At 34.6% G+C, this 17,413-nt stretch overlaps 2 protein-coding genes, 1 non-coding gene and 1 pseudogene across 7 annotated transcripts; 3 read left to right on the forward strand and 1 right to left on the reverse strand.

Annotated features, from left to right (window-relative positions):
* Positions 1 to 4,155: 4,155 nt before the first annotated feature.
* On the forward strand, positions 4,156 to 5,948 carry LOC111366609 (annotated as a pseudogene).
* A 955-nt stretch (positions 5,949 to 6,903) lies between these two features.
* LOC111367169 lies at positions 6,904 to 11,769 on the forward strand. 5 transcript variants are annotated; one of them, XM_022987908.1, is made up of 6 exons: positions 6,904 to 7,091; positions 7,297 to 7,393; positions 7,961 to 8,208; positions 8,460 to 8,970; positions 9,615 to 9,919; positions 9,998 to 11,769. In XM_022987908.1, exons 3-6 carry the CDS (start codon positions 7,975 to 7,977, stop codon positions 11,597 to 11,599), a joined length of 2,652 nt encoding a protein of 883 aa, XP_022843676.1. In that variant the 5' UTR covers positions 6,904 to 7,091; positions 7,297 to 7,393; positions 7,961 to 7,974; the 3' UTR covers positions 11,600 to 11,769. The 5 variants fall into 5 exon arrangements, with proteins under 5 accessions (XP_022843676.1, XP_022843677.1, XP_022843673.1 ...); XM_022987909.1 differs by having other exon boundaries at positions 7,973 to 8,208; XM_022987905.1 differs by having other exon boundaries at positions 7,297 to 8,208.
* Positions 11,770 to 11,814: 45 nt separating this feature from the next.
* TRNAQ-UUG lies at positions 11,815 to 11,886 on the reverse strand. Its single transcript has one exon. It is a non-coding gene; the product is annotated as a tRNA-Gln (tRNA).
* Positions 11,886 to 14,646, forward strand: LOC111367171 (probable mitochondrial saccharopine dehydrogenase-like oxidoreductase At5g39410). Its single transcript, XM_022987910.1, has 2 exons — positions 11,886 to 12,783; positions 13,868 to 14,646. Exons 1-2 carry the CDS (start codon positions 12,112 to 12,114, stop codon positions 14,558 to 14,560), a joined length of 1,365 nt encoding a protein of 454 aa, XP_022843678.1. The 5' UTR covers positions 11,886 to 12,111; the 3' UTR covers positions 14,561 to 14,646.
* The last annotated feature ends 2,767 nt before the right edge of the window (positions 14,647 to 17,413 follow it).

The raw sequence follows: 17,413 nt of genomic DNA on the forward strand, positions 1-17,413 counted from the left end.
AATGCGTTTTCTAAATGGATTAGAAGATTATAGTATGAAAAGAGAATGATTATATATTGTTCATAATGGACAAACTACATTATGTAAAAAGAATTAAATGAATAATCAGATAAGTTTTCCATTAGCTGTGTATATACAAATTACTATTGTAGAAACAAATATAACAAATTGTGCTTTAATAGATACGAGAAGTGATATAACAATATTTAATTTTTTTTAATAAAATCATGGAATAATAATAGTAACATAAAAACAACTGGAGTTACAGGAAAGAGCACTCAAATAATTAATAGTGTTGATAAAGTTAATATAATTATTAGAAGTAAACAAGCTACAATAAATAAAGTATATAAATATGATAAATTAGAATGTGATATATTATTAGGAAATGATTTTATACAACAATTTCAATAGTATAAACAAAATAATTACATGATAATGCTAAAAACACCTTGTGGACACTTATTAAAAATTCATAGAGAATTTAAACCTTATAGAGTTCAGCCAGCACAACTTGGCGATAAATGGGAGAAAAAACCAATCATATATAATGAAATAAAAAATAAAAAAATATTGTATAAAAAAATTTCTAAAAACAGGAATAGAAATGAATATAGAAAAAATAATTGAACAACTAGAAAAAGTTTATGAAAAAAATCCATTATTATTTTGGAAACCACATCATCCAAAAGCTAAAATAGAATTAACAGAAAATATTATAATAAGAGTCAAACCAATGATGTATACTATAAAAGATACAAAAAAATTTAAAAACCAGATAAAAGAATTGTTAGAACAAAAACTTATTAGACCTAGTAACAGACCTCATAGTAGTACATCCTTTATGGTTATGAAACATTCTGAACAAGTTAAAGAAAAAGTTAGGATGATCATAAATTATAAAGAATTAAACAAATATACTAAATTTGATGGTTACTTTATACCAAATAAAGAAGTGTTAATAAATATTGCAAAAGGAAAACAATATTATTTTAAATTTGATTGCAAGTCAGGATTTAGGCAAATAAAAATGGAAGAAGATAATATACAATATACTGCATTTAACACACTTCAAGGAAAATATGAATAGTTAGTTATGTCATTTGGTCTAAAAAATGCACCACAAATACATCAAAAAAAGATGGATAATATATTTAAAAAGTTTAATGAATTTCTAATTGTTTATATAGATAATATATTAATATGTTATAATAGTAAAGAAGAACATAGAAATCATTTAATCCAATTTATTAACGAATGTAAAAAAGAAGGAATTATACTATCTAAAAAGGAATCTACAATAGAAAAATAAGAAATGGATTTTCTTGGATTATCAATAGATAAAAGAGGGATAAAATTATAGACTCATTTATCCAAAAAGATAGAAAGTTTTTCAGATAAATTTGAATCCAAAGAACAAATACAAAAATTTTTAGGATGTTTAAATTATGCAGAAAGATTTATTGAAAATCTTTCTAAAAAAAGACATAAAATTCAAATATTACTTAGAAAAACAAATACTAAAAGATGGAATGAAGAAAATACAGAAATAGTTAAATCATTAAAAGAAGAATGCAAAAATTTACCAAAATTAATATTATCAGATGAAAAAGATAATTTGATTATTAATACAGATGCCTCAAATAAATATTGGCCAGCAATATTAAAAACAGATCTAAATGAAATTTGTAAATATTCAAGTGGAACCTTTAACCAAGCAAAAATAAACTATACTACTCATGAGAAAGAATTACTAGCAATTATTAGAGGAATAAAAAAGTTCTCATTATTTTTATTATCTAAAAAATTTACTGTTGAGGCCGATAATTCTCAAGTTGCAGAATTAATCAGGAATAAACTACTATCAGAACCCCAATACAGAAGGCTCCATGGATGACAAGCTTATTTAGCATTTTATAACTTTGATATTGTCCATATTAAAGGAGTTAATAATTTTCTTGCAGATTTTCTCAGAAACATAGAATTTGTTGATGGATAAAGCCAAAGTCACAGAATTATACCAATATATCATACATATACAAAAAATGACATATTTTCTTAAAGAATAATCCAAAGATATAAATTCTGGAACAACCCAGATCTCAGAGATGTTCAACTCAAATATAAAAATATTGTTGAATATCACTACTGAGTATCATAAATATGCCATAGAACTCAAAAATCAAATTGATGCTATTGCAGCACAACTAAAAGATATATTGTCTGAGATAGATATACCAAAAAGCTCAGAAATGAGTTTTCCAAGCCAATACCAATCATGGACAGCTGGAAGCAGCAGTGGACCCAGACGTGACAACATACCAACTGATAATAAAGGAGATTTCATTTTAGTATCATCAACAAAAAAAGTTTGATACATGGAGATAAAAGAGATATCAAAACAATCAACATCATAGACCAAGAAGATAAAATCTCTTTAAATCCAAAAGAAGAAAAATATGTCGAAATAGTCAAAATTGCTTATGAAATAAAATGAGTTATTCATATTTCATCTCTCCGGAAAATAATGTTTATCCCAGAATAACAGTCATGGAAGGAGGAGACCCTTCATTTATAAAAATTATGGCAGACTATGGATTCATGGATTTGATATATCCAGGAAAAGATTTGATTGAAATTTCGAAGTTTGATGACATATTCATAAAAGAAGTATCTAGATTAGCCAAGGGATGGAAAATATATTTGAAATTTTATTCAATAAGTCTAGAATATGATGGAGTTGTTTACTATCCAGTTGAACACATAATCTCAATTGGATATGTTGCAGCCAATTTCCAAATAGATATTACAGAAAATAATAGAAAAGTTCCGACAATGACAAAATCATGGATCAGACATAGGAGAGCACTTGGAATTAAAGCTATCTACAACATTACCAAAAATTTGTTTGATAAAAAATTCTCATGCTTGTACCAATATGAAAATTGGATGCTGGTATCTAATGGAGGATATGGAAAATCAGAAATTTTAAAGGACTATATTACAAGATTCGATATACATCAATTTTCAGAATATCCTACCACTATAAAAGAATCCTGCCAACTAAGGGAGTGCCCCAACTGCATGTGAAGAAATAAAGGAAGAGGACAATTATAGAGCACCTTTGACAAAGGTGTATGGAGAACAATAATACAGTTACGTGTGAAGACATTGAAAAAAAGAGTAATAATAGAAAAAGATGCTCTTTGAATAAAAAGTTGAAGCAGCATGTGAAGATGTAGGTCAAAGGAGGAAAATAATAGAGAGGCAAGTGTGCCTTTGCTGATGTACTCAATGATGTAATAGAGTCTCATAAACTTGTATAAATAGAGACATTATCATAGATGGAGGACATCTCATCTCATCTTATCTTGAAGTCTCGAGTTATAAGCAATAGTTACTTTTAAAACCATTCCCAGTTTGAAAAACTAGTTTTTCTGGAAATCCATTTATACTAAATAGAAGTCTTGTATAAATAGAAATAAAACTTCAATATTTTGATATCAATATGAGTTTCTAAATCTTTATTCTCATAGATTCTTAAAGGATTTAACAAAAAGTTTCCTTCTTATTTTAGCAAAGAGAAAGTTTTTCTTTAACATAAGTCTAGAATTTTATTCTTTAGAAGTTGATACAGTAAGAGCAATTAGTTGAAATAGTAACAATTCCATGAAGGCAGGAGGCCGTTGAAGGAAACAGTTTACAGATTCAGAGCTTGAAGGTCACTCGGTTCTAAGAATAAAAGTCCAGATCAAATCTAAGGTAAAACTATTAAACTTTTGCTAAAATTATACTGAATCTTTTTAGGATCTTAAAGAATTGTAGGGATTAATCGATGATTATTTGTATAAATAAAGCCAGGATATTCAATTGGAGGATTAGATAATCTATTAGAAATGATATTAGAAAAAATAAAGAATATTATTTCTCAATTAGGAAATATAAATTTACCATTTGAAAAATATAGTTTTTTAATTAGAAAATATGAAATATATGTTGCAGATTATTCTTATTTATTAGATCATAGAATGAATTTATATTCAAATACTCAAAATATAAGATAAAATGTTTAAAAGATTAAGATATATGTTGCAATATAGAAATAATCATTTTATTAAGGGTAAAATAGACCTTTCAATAAAAAAGAATAGTAATATGCCAAATAAAAAAATCTCCCCCATTAGAGACAAATGGGCCCATACTATCCATGAGCCCGAAAAAGGTGGCCTACTAGTTGCCACATAAAAGCTAAATGGGGTCCACATTTTTCAAGGGACAGTGACCCTTCTTTTATTAGTCGGCCCAATAAGCCCAACCTGTGTTATACTCAACAGGGCATTACTCATGTCCATTAAAGAAATGGGCTCATCAACACCCGATATATTGAGTACTTGTTTCAATAGCCCTTATTCTTCGAAGGACCATCGGAAGAAGGGCTTTATCTTGTAACCCCAAAAGAGGGGAATGATTCGGTCAGAAAAAGTGGGGTTTTTGATGAGGAAATGAAAGGGTTGTACTTTGGGATCAAAAAAAGTGTGGGCTTTGTAGTTGAAATGGTGAAAAGGGGTTACAAGTAGAGGACTTTTTAAGTTTTTTTTAATGGATATTGTACTTGGGAGAGAACAGCTTCGAGATGAGATTAGGGACCAGTATTGGACTTTAGTTGCTTGTAGTCTTAGTGTTATTGGACTTGCTACTGAGGATATAATATTATACTTGAAAAAATTATCTAAAAACTTATATGTAAAGAATACTTTTCATAAATAAGGAGGATTATTTTAAATTTCACATATCAAGTAATAATTAGGTTTTAATAATTATGATAACAAAAAATCAATTAAACCTAATCTACATACCCACCCACCAACACCCAACCCCCATTCTATCGAAATCAATTTCATTTGCTTCTCTCTCTCTCTCTCGCCCCACCCATCCACCCCTTCTTTTTCGACGTCGCTGTGTACGGTGGATCTTACCCACCCACTTCTTCTTTTCGATGTCTTTGTGCGGAATGGAACCCTACTCAGTTGTCCCTTCTTTCCCGAAATGAAGAACCGTCACACGTAGCGACGAACTGTTACATGCATCGGCATAGCAAGGCAAAGCCCATGGTAGCAATAGATACGGTATGGTGTGGGGATGCCAAAGAAGGTGGTTTGCAATCGTGGGGCTTACTATCGAGCTGAAAATTGAAACTGACGTGCGTGTTCGATTGTGCGAAGAATAGGTTTATAAATTTGGATTGTGTGTTGCTTGATGATATTAAACCATAAATAGGTGCCCCTTGATGAGTATGGTCGACTAGTGTGGTGGTACTAGCATGGGCATTGCTGGAGAAGAAAGTGTTACAGAAAAGACAGTCCGTAGCTATTAGTGTTTCACTTATTTTTTGGTGCATTTGGGTGCTACAGTTGGTTGTAGTTGATGCAGTTAATGTTGGTAGTCTAAAATTGTACGGTGATGCCGATGGTCGTGGTTTTGGTGATAAGCATTTGGTAGTGGCGCTGGAAATCAAGTGTGACCAAATCTATCTTCATTGTAATTGTCTGTGACCAGATTTATGCTAATTGTGACTGTATGTGACTTGGTTATATATAGTCACAAATTAGACTGACATGGTCACAAACAATCATACTGAATACAAAGTTGGTCACGGTTAGTCATTGATAACACAAGCCAGTGAATGTAGTATTTGTGGTCGTGCATTTGAGTTGAAGATGGTAGTGGTGGTGCATTGGAGGTGATGCAGATGATGGATTGTGTTGATGGTCTATGATATATGCAGATTTGTTTGTGGTAACTTTCTGTGATCAACTTGTGTTTATTGTGACTGGTTGTAACCAATTCTGTATTAATTATGACTAATTGTGACTTGATCATATACTGTCACAGTTAAGATTGTCCTAATTACAAACAATTATACTGAAGACAAAGTTGGTCATAATTAGTCACACTAAAGATAAATTTAATCACAAATAGTCACATATAACCCAAATATGATCACAGATAACACAGTTAATTACAAATCTAGCCATCTACAATGCACCACTACTGCTATCATAATTTCTGGAGATTTTTTTACTGTAGGGTAGGGTGGTTTCGTGGGGTGTGGTGTGGTCGCGGGAGTGATTGTCGGAGCTGTCTCCAGTGAAGAGGTGGAAGGAAGGTAGTGTAGTGGGAGTAATAGGATGGGATGGGTTAGGTGGTATGCGGTGAAAATAATTAATGTATATTATATTATAATTTAATATTTTAATAAATTTATTTACCACATGATTTTTGAAATATTTTAGTGAATTTATTATTTATGAAAATATAATATTTAGAACTAAGACTTATGTATTGATCCCATTATTCTATGGGATGAAATCATTGGGCTTTTGGGCTCTAGAAAGTTTTTGTAATTTTCTAGAAGCCCAAGAATGATGAAAACAATTGAATCTTAAGTTGGAAATATTAAAACTCGATATCAGTTCAAATTTATTAGATATTTATTTCTTAACATTTAAATTTTGAAAAGTAAATTTCAAGAGAGGTTTCTGAAATTTTTCAAAATAGAGGGAAGTTCTTAGTAATTGTTATTGTCCTAAACTTCAAGAGAAGTTTAATAATTTTCCCTAAATATTACTCGTATTTTTTAACGAAAACTATGAAAGATTTTTATATAAAGACAATAACATGAAACTATAAAATAAAAAATAAATTCATTTTGACAATAAAAATACGTTTAAAACAAGTAATATGGTATAGATAACATAATTTAACACATTCAAACGTTTTAGAAATTTAGTTAAGCCAAACATGCACTTAAATCCAATTAACTGATTATTGATTAAGAAGTTTCCAACTTCTGAGCACGATCCACATCAACGAAGAACAAACGTTGTTGACCGGAGAGTAAAAAATTATTAATGACCCCACAAAGGATGCCCATATCTTTCACTTCCAGAGAAACCCTGAAAATCTTTACAAATGTAACTATGATTTTCTTTTAGATGTCTGTTAGTTCCTTTTCTATTATCAGACATTTTTAATGCCAAATGGGCAAGAAATGATTAAATCAAAGGCCATAATTTGGAACAAAATTCAAGGTATTTCAAGTCATTGTTCTTTGCAATGAATTCTCTGTTTATGTAAAGTGAGAGATCTTATGTTAAATCCCTCTATTTCATGATCAAGAAGTAGCCCTGCTGAATTGATTTTTAGTTTTTCTTTACCCTTCGGTTAAGGTTCTTTAATGGCAGTATAAGAATTCATGTCTTGGGACTTTTTAATTCTGTTTCCCTTTTTGTGCAGAGACTTCCAACAGAAGGAAGTGAATTTCCACTGTAGCTTCTGTTCTGTGGGGGTGAAATTCTGGAATTTCTGTTTCAGAAAAAAATAAAAAATTGGGGTGGGTAATTTCCTTTAACTCCTGTAATATCTGTGCAGTCTATATTTTTGACAATTTTATGATTTTAAATCCTTTGTTTAGTTATGGTTTTAAATCTTTTGCTTCCTGTTTTCTCTCAAGACGCCATCACAATTGAGGTTGCTCTGGATTTTTTTCCTAGAAATTGATTGATGATGTTCTTAAATGTTTTTGAATTTTGGTTCTTCGCATGATCTTCTTGTTGTTTAATGATTTCTTCAATCAGAAAATGGTTTATTTATCATTAAAATGTAGATTACCTTATTTTTTCTTGAATAATGAACGGTAAAATTTTCTGAACAAGAAAATTGATCAACAATTACCAGGAAAGGAAAAGGTTTTGATAAAAAATATAGCCAAATGCAGGATATTCTGATTATTTGCTTAAATATTCTGCTTACTATTTGTGCCGTGTTTGTGGCGCGTGCTCAATGAGTGTTAATTTTCCAACTGTCGTTTATATTCAGCTTAATGTACGTGACGTAGTTCCGTTAACACACGTTACTAGTTCAAATGATAGCTTTTGGAGTCAAATTTTCTGCTTCATAGTATTGATTGTAGGAATGGGAACCAAAATACAAGCTAATACATGCCTTCCTCAATGTTACTCTGTGATGGATATTGATGGAAATTCAAGCAACTATACAAAGTCCGTATATCAGGACGACCAGCTGCTGAGAAATGGGCAATACCACTATTTGCCCATGTCTGAGAAATCAAGTAATGGTTACTTCAAATATGACCTAGAGGTAGCAAGGCAAACAATTCTGAAGCATGAATCCATATTTAGAAATCAGGTATGAATTACCATTAAGTGCCTGTGTAGTAGGCATTACTCAACATTCCAGTTTTATCCAATCCTCACCAAAATGTTATAAATCTGTGGGAAGTGACATTGAACTTCGAATGATGTTTACCCGTAGACGAGAACTTAAATACAGAATTGAGACTCCTCTTTCCCCTGGGGGCTTTTAATAGAGCGCTTTCCATTTAATTGGTCAAGAACTTTCCAACTTTTGTATTTTCTTAATGTGTTTTTATCTTTCAGCTCCAAGAACTCCACCGTCTTTATAAAATACAAAGGGATCTGATGAACGAAATTAAAAGCGGAAGACTAGATAAAGATCATATCAACGCAGAAAACTCCCGCTCAAGCCCCCTTTTCTCTGCTGTTCCTCCTGAAGATGCCAAAAGAACATGGGATGTCCCTCATTCTTCATCATTGCATTCAGTGATTGGTCACCTATCGACATCAGGCACGAGTACTGGACAATCTCCTCTCAGGTTTATAGCGTGTAAGAGTATGCCTGTTTGTCCCTCCTTCCAAGACACGGGATGTTTGAAGAATGTTGAACCTATCATATCTACAGGCATGTTTGTGGGAAGAACATCTGTTTCATACCCTGTTGGTAATCCTGTAAGGGCCGATGGATCTGTAAATGCAAATTTAGGTTTCCAAGTTTCATTAAAGGATTTTTTTATCAATTCAGTTGATGGAAGGACGAACTGTGGAAGTTCTTGGAACGAAAAAGGTCCATTGACAAATGATTCCGGTGCAGGTAAGGAAGGGTGTAATAAAAATACCCCTCAATGTCCCTTTTTCTTCTGCGATTCCTCGTGTTTTTGCGGATTCTATTCCATCCTTTATCATTGTTGGTGGTGCTCCTCCTCCCCATGTATGGTCTAACCTCTTATATATAAAGATTACAGGTGTTTGTTGCACCCTATGGATTAAATATACTTTTTATTTTGTGTTTTTTTCTTTTTTTGAAGAGGCTAATTATATAAACCTGTTAATATTTAAAAAAATGATATCATAATTGAATTTGATTCAAGCACCTTATAATGTAAATATATGTACCTTTTTTCTTTTTCTTAGTTTGTGGCTTCTTAGAATGAATTAGTCACTTCAAAGAATTGCACAAAGCAAAGATGTCAAATATTGTGCCACCTCTTAATCGATTAGCAGGTCACATCTTTATTTTATGGAAAGTAATTATTGGGGTAGAGTACTTGATGAAAACGTAGAGTGCACGCAGAACACAGTTTCGTTGTCTTGTCTTTCCCTTGTTCTGTGCATTCTTCTTCCCTGCTGTATTTATTTTTTTGCAACAAAAGAGTTCGCTAGATGAACAATGTAACATTTTGGATCGTATCAATCGGTAAATATTAGTTATGAATGTCGTAACTGTGTCTTTTCTAGGGAAGATGAGATCCAATGGTCATTCTTCCATTGGAAGCTGCTGTTTGGGTAATTCTCCCACATCGTTCCAATCAGTCCTAGCTGAGCCCAGAAATGAATTTTTAATGCATTGCCGACCAGACGAGCATAATTCAGCAGCTCCGGGAAAAAGGACTCTTTTTGATGTTGAAATTTCTGAAGGAAATAACGGTCAATTGGGTGCCGCTTCTAACATGTCAAATCAAAATCACAAAACCGATTCAGTCAATTCAGAGTCACTGTATGCTTCGCTCTGGACAAAGACTTGTTCTACCTTGGGCGCAAAGGTGAGATCTTCTCAACAAAACTATCACATTGTCACCTCTGAACAATCCTGTTGGATTGCTAATTCACCAATGCAACAGTTTGCTGTAGGAAATGTGAATGACCGTAATAATGAAAGAACAGGTTCATTGAACAGCAAAGACTTAGATGGCTGTTTTTCTATTGGATTTGATTCCATTAAAATGCCTAATCAATGCGCAGAAAGTGATCCCGTAAAATGTTTCAAAAGTTCAGACTGCATGAGTTCAATGCTCCAAGATTTCTTGAACACTGATTCAGATCAGTCAGAGAATTTTCAAAAGAAGGCGACTCCTCAACATAATCCCATGGTTACTGATTGTCAAATCAATCAGGAGAGCCCCAAGGGAAAGCTACCATGGTTTCTAAGAAAACCACAATATAGTGGTGAACAGACTAAAGAGAGTAAAAGTTCTTATTTTATGAATATCGACTCCTTGAAGGATTATTCTCATCAATTTTTCAACAGAAATAAAATTGCTGATGATTCCTCAGAGACTTTCAGTACAAAACATGAAACCTCTTCACCAATGGCTGTTGTGGATACTGAGGTGGGCAGGATAGACAAGGTCAATGATGGAACAGATGCTAAAAAATTTCTTGGGTTTCCAATTTCGGATATGTTCTGCACATCCACGAATAGTAGCTCTGGAGTTGGCAGTAATAGTGCCGGAAAAGTTTTGAAAGACAAAGCTGTTCTGATAAATCAGCTTGAACCCAAGGATTTTGTTTTGCAGAAGGGATTAAATAACTACGTTTCTGGTTTGAGGTATCATATTGATTTGAACCTGTCTTTGGACGAAGAAGAGGCTCAGTTAGCACCCACCGGAGCTATTAAAATAGCTACTACTGAGATAGACTTGGAAGCTCCGACAGTTTTCGACACTGATGACACATCTCCAAAAAGAGCTGAAGTTTCACTTGGAAATTATAAAGGACCTTCAGAAGAATGTGTCGAAGTTGCAGCCGAAGCTATTATTGCCATTTCATTGTCTGGTAAGAAGATTCTAGAGGATGATGAAACTTATGAACCTCTAAAAGCTGCAGCCAGAGATTCGCTTAAATGGTTTGCTGAAATAATTTCTGCTCAGTATGGCGATAACAAGATCATTGTTGAAGAACATTCCCGAAATCAGACTGGAGCCCATGATGAAGAGTCCATTCCTGATTTTATGGATTACTTCGAATTTATGACATTGAAGTTGAAAGATATGAAGGAAGATTCCTATCATTATAAGCCAATAGTATTGGTTAATAAGGAGGATGGCGAGACAGGGGCTGCTATGTTGCACAAAAGACCTCGGAGAGGGCAGGCAAGGAGGGGGAAACATGATTTCCAGAGGGACATACTCCCTGGTCTAGTTTCATTATCTCGACATGAGGTGACTGAGGATCTTCAGACATTTGAAGAGATTTTAAAAGCTAAAAGTTGTTCAGTGGATTCAAGCTTGTCACTGAGGAGTGCTACAAAAACTGTCAGGGGAAAGAAGCGCGCTGCTATATCTCCAACGAAAAGGGCACTTGGATCTACCCCAACAGAGCAATCTATTTGTCGGGATCTGAGTCTAACTGGTTGGGGAAAGAGGACGAAGCGTTTGCCAAGGCAGAGATGTCCAAATGTGTATCCAAACCGACCTTTACAATGCGGAAATTCAATGGATTAAGTTAAAGATACGTAGCAGTAGAGTTGGGATCATGATCCTTATCTCAATCCGTAAAGATTCTGCTCGTCATTGTTTTTTTCTCCCTTAACATGAACAACGATCATAAAAGAAAGCAAATGTGTGTACAGTATTACTTGTTGGTTCTTATATTTGGCCCTCATTCTGATTTATTTCGAAATTTTGAAACTAGTAAAAGATTGTCTAGAAAAGGAAAGAGGTCCCACCGGGAGTCGAACCCAGGTCGCTGGATTCAAAGTCCAGAGTGCTAACCACTACACCATGGAACCTTTTGCGTCGGACTCTTTATATTTTAATATTAAATCATTGTTTCGGAATTTACGAAGCACATCCAAATGGAGCTGCGCCTGCACTGAATTTGAGGATCTTTTCACCATCGTCATCAAAATCGGCACGCATTTCGACCACTTCTCAATCTTTAAAACCCATAAACCAGAAAACACAATCACTGTCGACTCTATTGTCATTCTGTCTGCTAAAACTCAACCGAAAAAATGGAGGAAAAAAGTTCCAATTCCCCAAGAATTTATGACGTTGTGATCCTGGGAGCCTCTGGTTTCACCGGAAAGTACGTTATTCGGGAAGCACTCAGGTTCCTTAACACCCCAAACTCCCCTCTCAAATCCCTAGCTTTGGCGGGCCGAAGCTCGTCAAGATTGGCTCAAGCCCTGAAATGGGCTGCCCATCCTAACGTTCCGCCCCAAATTCCCCTCCTTATTGCCGACACTACTGATGCCAATTCGCTTACCCACCTTGCAGGGCAAGCGAAACTTATTCTCAATTGCATCGGCCCGTTCCGCCTCTACGGCGAGCCCGTGGTGGCGGCCTGCGTGGAGTCGGGCTGTGACTACTTGGACATTTGTGGGGAGCCAGAGTTTATGGAGAAAATGGAGGCACTGTACCATGAGAAGGCAATGGAGAAGGGTTCTTTGGTGATTTCTGCTTGTGGGTTTGATTCCGTGCCGGCGGAGATAGGGCTGATGTTCCATACCCGGCAGTGGGCTCCACCTTCAGTGCCGAACACGGTTGAGGCGTACTTGAGCTTGGAATCGGATAAAAAGGTGGTAGGCAATATTGGGACCTATGAATCGGCGGTTCTTGGGGTGGCTAATGCTGATGAATTGATGGAATTGAGGCGATCCCGGCCCCGGAGAGCCAGGCCCGTGGTATGGTTCTTCCATTGAAATTAAAATTTGTTTTATCGATGGTATTTGTTTTGTTTTCTTAGCTTGCTTTACTTATTTGAATGTGTTTGATATTATTTGTTCGAGGTCCCGGAGTGAAACCATTGCAGTTTTCAAAAATTAAATTACTATTTGTGTGGTAATATTATTCTGCTAAATCACATAATAGTTATGGCTACTGCATCTTAATGTCTACTTGTAGGAAGAACATTTTATTTTTATTTTTTTTGATGACGAGCTACTACCCTTCGGGTGCGCACTGTGTAAACCTTTGACTGACGTAATAGCCTGCAAACCACGTCAGTTAAGTAAACCGCACTAGGCAAGCCTTGTGCGATAGACTCAACTGAGAAAGTGTAACTCGTGACCAAAGGCCTCCGTACTCGCTTACTCCACCAACTCGGCCACTTTATGAGGGGCAAGAACATTTTAAATCATCAAATAGATTGTTTGAGAACAAGTCCCTTCAGTATGTTTGACCTTGCTCAAAAGCTGAACATGCTGCGGAAAGAATTATAACCCAGTAACCAGTTTGCACTAATCGACATTGTAAATGCGTAGTGGAAAGTTTTTCGAGTTGCCATTTGTTCTAGACATACAGCAATTTATTTACTGGATTTGTTCGATAATGTTACCTGATTTTAGTATGTTTGGGTTTGAAAATGTTGGGACTGCCTCATCTAAGTTGGAAGAGTTTTTTCGATTATTGTTGAAAAATCCTCATAGTACACTATAAAACACTGATAAGAATTTACGAGTACCGTCTGTCTTCTTCCAAGATGCCTGATATGGACTTTTGGCGATGGCACTCATTATATTATAGGCACTAACAACATGAACACCATGTTATGAGCTTGCTGGAGTTGAACTGAATTAGGAGTTTCAACTGTGTTTATTACGAGTACCAAGTGAGATGTTTATTATTGTCTTATGGGAAATCACATTTTTCATAAACATGTTACACAAGTTGCATATCAAGACTAGAAACCTTAATGTTAACTGTCAAAAGTTCAATTGTGTTGTGTCTCATTCGTGTGCTTTTGGGAAACTTACATGTTTATTTTAGATTCCTGGTCCTGCACCAAAAAAGGGTCCTATCATAGAACACCAGAAGGAGCTAGGAATGTGGGCTGTCAAGCTACCATCAGCGGATTCCATTGTTGTCCGAAGAACTTTTGCGACTCTAACAGAAAATCCCCATGGTTTACCTGGTATTAATGAAAGTGTGGAACATATTGAGAAGAGGAAAGCCTTCTGGTCATCTGTGAAGCCAGCTCACTTTGGAGTAAAGTTCGGATCAAAATCTCTGTTGGGAATATTCTGTGTCATTGCAGTCGGGATGTTTATTGGGCTCTTTGGTAAATTTTCTTTTGGGAGATGGCTTCTGTTAGAATTTCCTTCGTTTTTCAGCCTAGGCGGGTTCAGGAAGAAAGGACCTACTGAGGATGAAGTGTCAAGTGCTTCCTTTAAGATGTGGTTTGTTGGGCACGGCTTTAGCGATGGTAATCTTGCGTCCAGTGGAGACAAGAAACCAGATGTTGAAGTAATTACAAGAGTAACGGGACCTGAGATTGGATATCTTACAACTCCGATAATTCTACTGCAATGTGCTCTTATCCTTTTGAAATCCCGTGATAACATGCCAAAGGGAGGAGTTTTCACACCGGGGATTATATATGGCTCAATGGATCTCCAAGAACGTCTGCAAGAGAATGGAATATCTTTTGACTTCGTTTCAAAGAATGTGATTTCTACCTAGGTGGTACTGTTTTGTACACACATGATGGAATCTTGAACTATTTTCCGTCACAATTGGCAATGAATAACTTCATCTATTTGCATTCTCTTCATATTTTCTAGACACACCTTGGATGTTTATTCGATGGCCTTTACGAGGCTATTCACATTTTTAAGATCATTATCTAATCATTATAACTATTGAAAGATTTTTAACCAAATTCGACTGATTTGACCGTTCTCTTGATGAGCGTTGAAGTCTTGAAATATCATTCAAAGCTCAGTTATTAAGTTTGGTGCATGTTAAATATTTGCCTTCGATTCAAGTTTTACGAACTGCGAAATTAAGCTAAAGAAGATTCCATATCAAGAGTGAAATGCACTCTGATTCTTCTTTGCACATCGTCAACTTAGAAACTACACAAAAGGGATCGATTTCCATATACAGGAAAAAGGCAAAAATCAATAAAAGTGATTTCCATTGGCAGGAATTGTCTGAGTCTTCATTTATTAAAAGAGTCAAAAGTAACAAATTCATGTCAGGTTATACATTGGACTAACGCTATCATATGACCACCTTGTCTACAAAGACACAAATTTCAGGATTAAACTTCTGGTTCCTTCCTTTTCCTGTTCACTCTCCTAGCTAGTTTTCCTGTTGAAGCCCGGATCATTTTGCCTTTTCTTACCATTTGGTTGGCCGTTGGGGCCGAAACAGAAGGAATTTTCTCGTAAATGATAGCGGCATCCAAGGAGTATATTCGCAGAGAGAGAGGACAAGGTTGAAATCTTTGCCGCAGCTGAAATTGATGACCAGAACCACCATTTCTTATTCAAGTACTCCGACTTGATCATATCTTCAAGAGCAATTGATGCCAGAACCATCTGGAAAGAAAAGGGAACAGAAACTACAATTGAAAGAGGGTGAAATTTCCACTCTAATAATGTTGTTATGTAATAAAATTTTCATATTTTATTTTTCAACAAGAAAATTATTTTCTCATGAAACATTATTCTAACACGACTGAACTCATATATGGTTCTCGCAAATTTTACAAAGGCGCGCCAGGCACATCTCCTGTCAAAGCCTGCTTTTGATGATCTAAGAGCTTCTTCGGGAAGAGCAGCATAGATATCCAGTAGACTGATTCTAAGTTGCCTTAGCACATGAGAAGCTTTACAAATCACTGGCTTTGATGAAGATGCCGGCGGCACAACACATTTTGGATTATGCTCTTTAATCTCTATCTTGTCAAAGGAGGTCTTATTGCGGAATTGTTGGAATTTTTTTATCGGAAATTGGTTGTGACCAGTTTTAAATGATTATTTAAGTGGAATTCGTCATTTGGTGAATGAGAAATTAACCGCTTAAATACTGGAAATTATTGGAAAATCGTATAGAACATTGTGGAATATTCTAGAAATATATTGAGGAAAAAAAGTGGCTTTTCGTATGAAAGATCATGACTCTTGGTATGGGTATGATTAATATCCAATAATTATGAATTCCAAGAGATGTATCTCTTGATATAGTTGTGTCTTTTAACATATCTTTCCAACTGCTACATAGATAGACCACATGTGTTTGAATTTTATTCATTCAAGAAAAGTTATAGATACCATATCATTTCATTTCAATTTACACTTTGATTTTGCATAAAATATTTGCATCAAAGTCATGGTCATGGTCATGGTAGAGAGGGAATTCCGTACGAGTTCGCTGGGTGCTCCCATGGCTCGACATGGTCGTTGTATCTTGGGAGATAATTGTCGGAGAACCGTTAGCACCGATGCGGGGCAAATTCATCTTAAAAACAAAGTGTCCAACACTTGCCTCGACCAAAAATCCATCATTTGCATCTTCTTTCTTTATTTTCTGATTCCTTTTATTATGATTTGATTTTAGAAAATGATTAACGTTATTTATATGTTTATCCTGCAAGGTTTGATCCAAAGAATTACTTGCTTTCGATCGTGAGTTGAAAGGGAACAATCCATATTCAATTATTCAGATTCGATAAATTCTTATTTTGTCTTCTCAAATCCTATCTTGGTAAGTCGAAATTATATTTCGATTTCACGCAAATTAACGATATGTTTTTTATGAATATATTGTGCACAATTATCGATGTAATTCTCCAACAATCTTAAGATGAATTTTGCTGCATTTTATATTCTAATTCTCTCTAGAATCTGGGAATTGTCATGGTGTAAGCACATAAATGTGTAAAATTTTAATTGGGGATTGTCTACTCATATTGATGGTGTATTGCATCTGCCAAATTGATGCCGTTAAATTCCTGATATTTTATTCTTTTTACCATGAAACAAAATTCTGCAGAAATCTGAAATCTATAAACCAATTTTACTTGGGCATTTCCTTATTAATGTTGCATGAAATGATTGATTTATTAGTGTGGATGTATCCATTAAATTTTGGGAAAGGGTCATGTAATGGTTGTCATAATCATTTCATATATGCTACAAGTGCATGTGAATGTTCACTTTTAGATGGAAAAGTATGTATAATTAAATGCATATATTGCTACAATTACTGAATTAATTGGGTGTTTGAATAGGAGAACACTAAATTGGAAGTATAACAGTTTATCGAATTAATTACACTATCCATATGGAAAATCATTTACGTTCAAATTATATAGTAAGTCAAATGATCGTTGGGCATGGAAACTATATATGAAAGTTATTAACTTCTGAAATGGTGTGAACCTATTGAAATTGTGCAGCATTATATTCCTTTTTCCTTTGGTATGACATGCCTAAATTCGGTTTGCTGTCGAATATTTGTCTGATCAGGAAATTGCAGACTAGTTCTATATAATTCATTAAATAATTGGTAGATGATGTTACCATG

The sequence above is a fragment of the Olea europaea genome, chromosome 18, assembly GCF_002742605.1.
Source record: "Olea europaea var. sylvestris chromosome 18, O_europaea_v1, whole genome shotgun sequence".
NCBI lineage: Eukaryota > Viridiplantae > Streptophyta > Magnoliopsida > Lamiales > Oleaceae > Olea > Olea europaea.

Bases quoted from the DNA above. Each gene is read 5' to 3' on its own strand.
- LOC111367171 (XM_022987910.1), top strand. From the start codon at position 12,112: ATGGAGGAAAAAAGTTCCAATTCCCCAAGAATTTATGACGTTGTGATC. The intron at 12,784-13,867 runs GTATGGTTCTTC...TGTTTATTTTAG, and splicing joins CCCGGAGAGCCAGGCCCGTG to ATTCCTGGTCCTGCACCAAA.
- LOC111367169 (XM_022987905.1), top strand. From the start codon at position 7,843: ATGAGTGTTAATTTTCCAACTGTCGTTTATATTCAGCTTAATGTACGT. The intron at 8,209-8,459 runs GTATGAATTACC...TTTATCTTTCAG, and splicing joins AATCCATATTTAGAAATCAG to CTCCAAGAACTCCACCGTCT. The intron at 9,920-9,997 runs GTGAGATCTTCT...CCAATGCAACAG, and splicing joins GTTCTACCTTGGGCGCAAAG to TTTGCTGTAGGAAATGTGAA.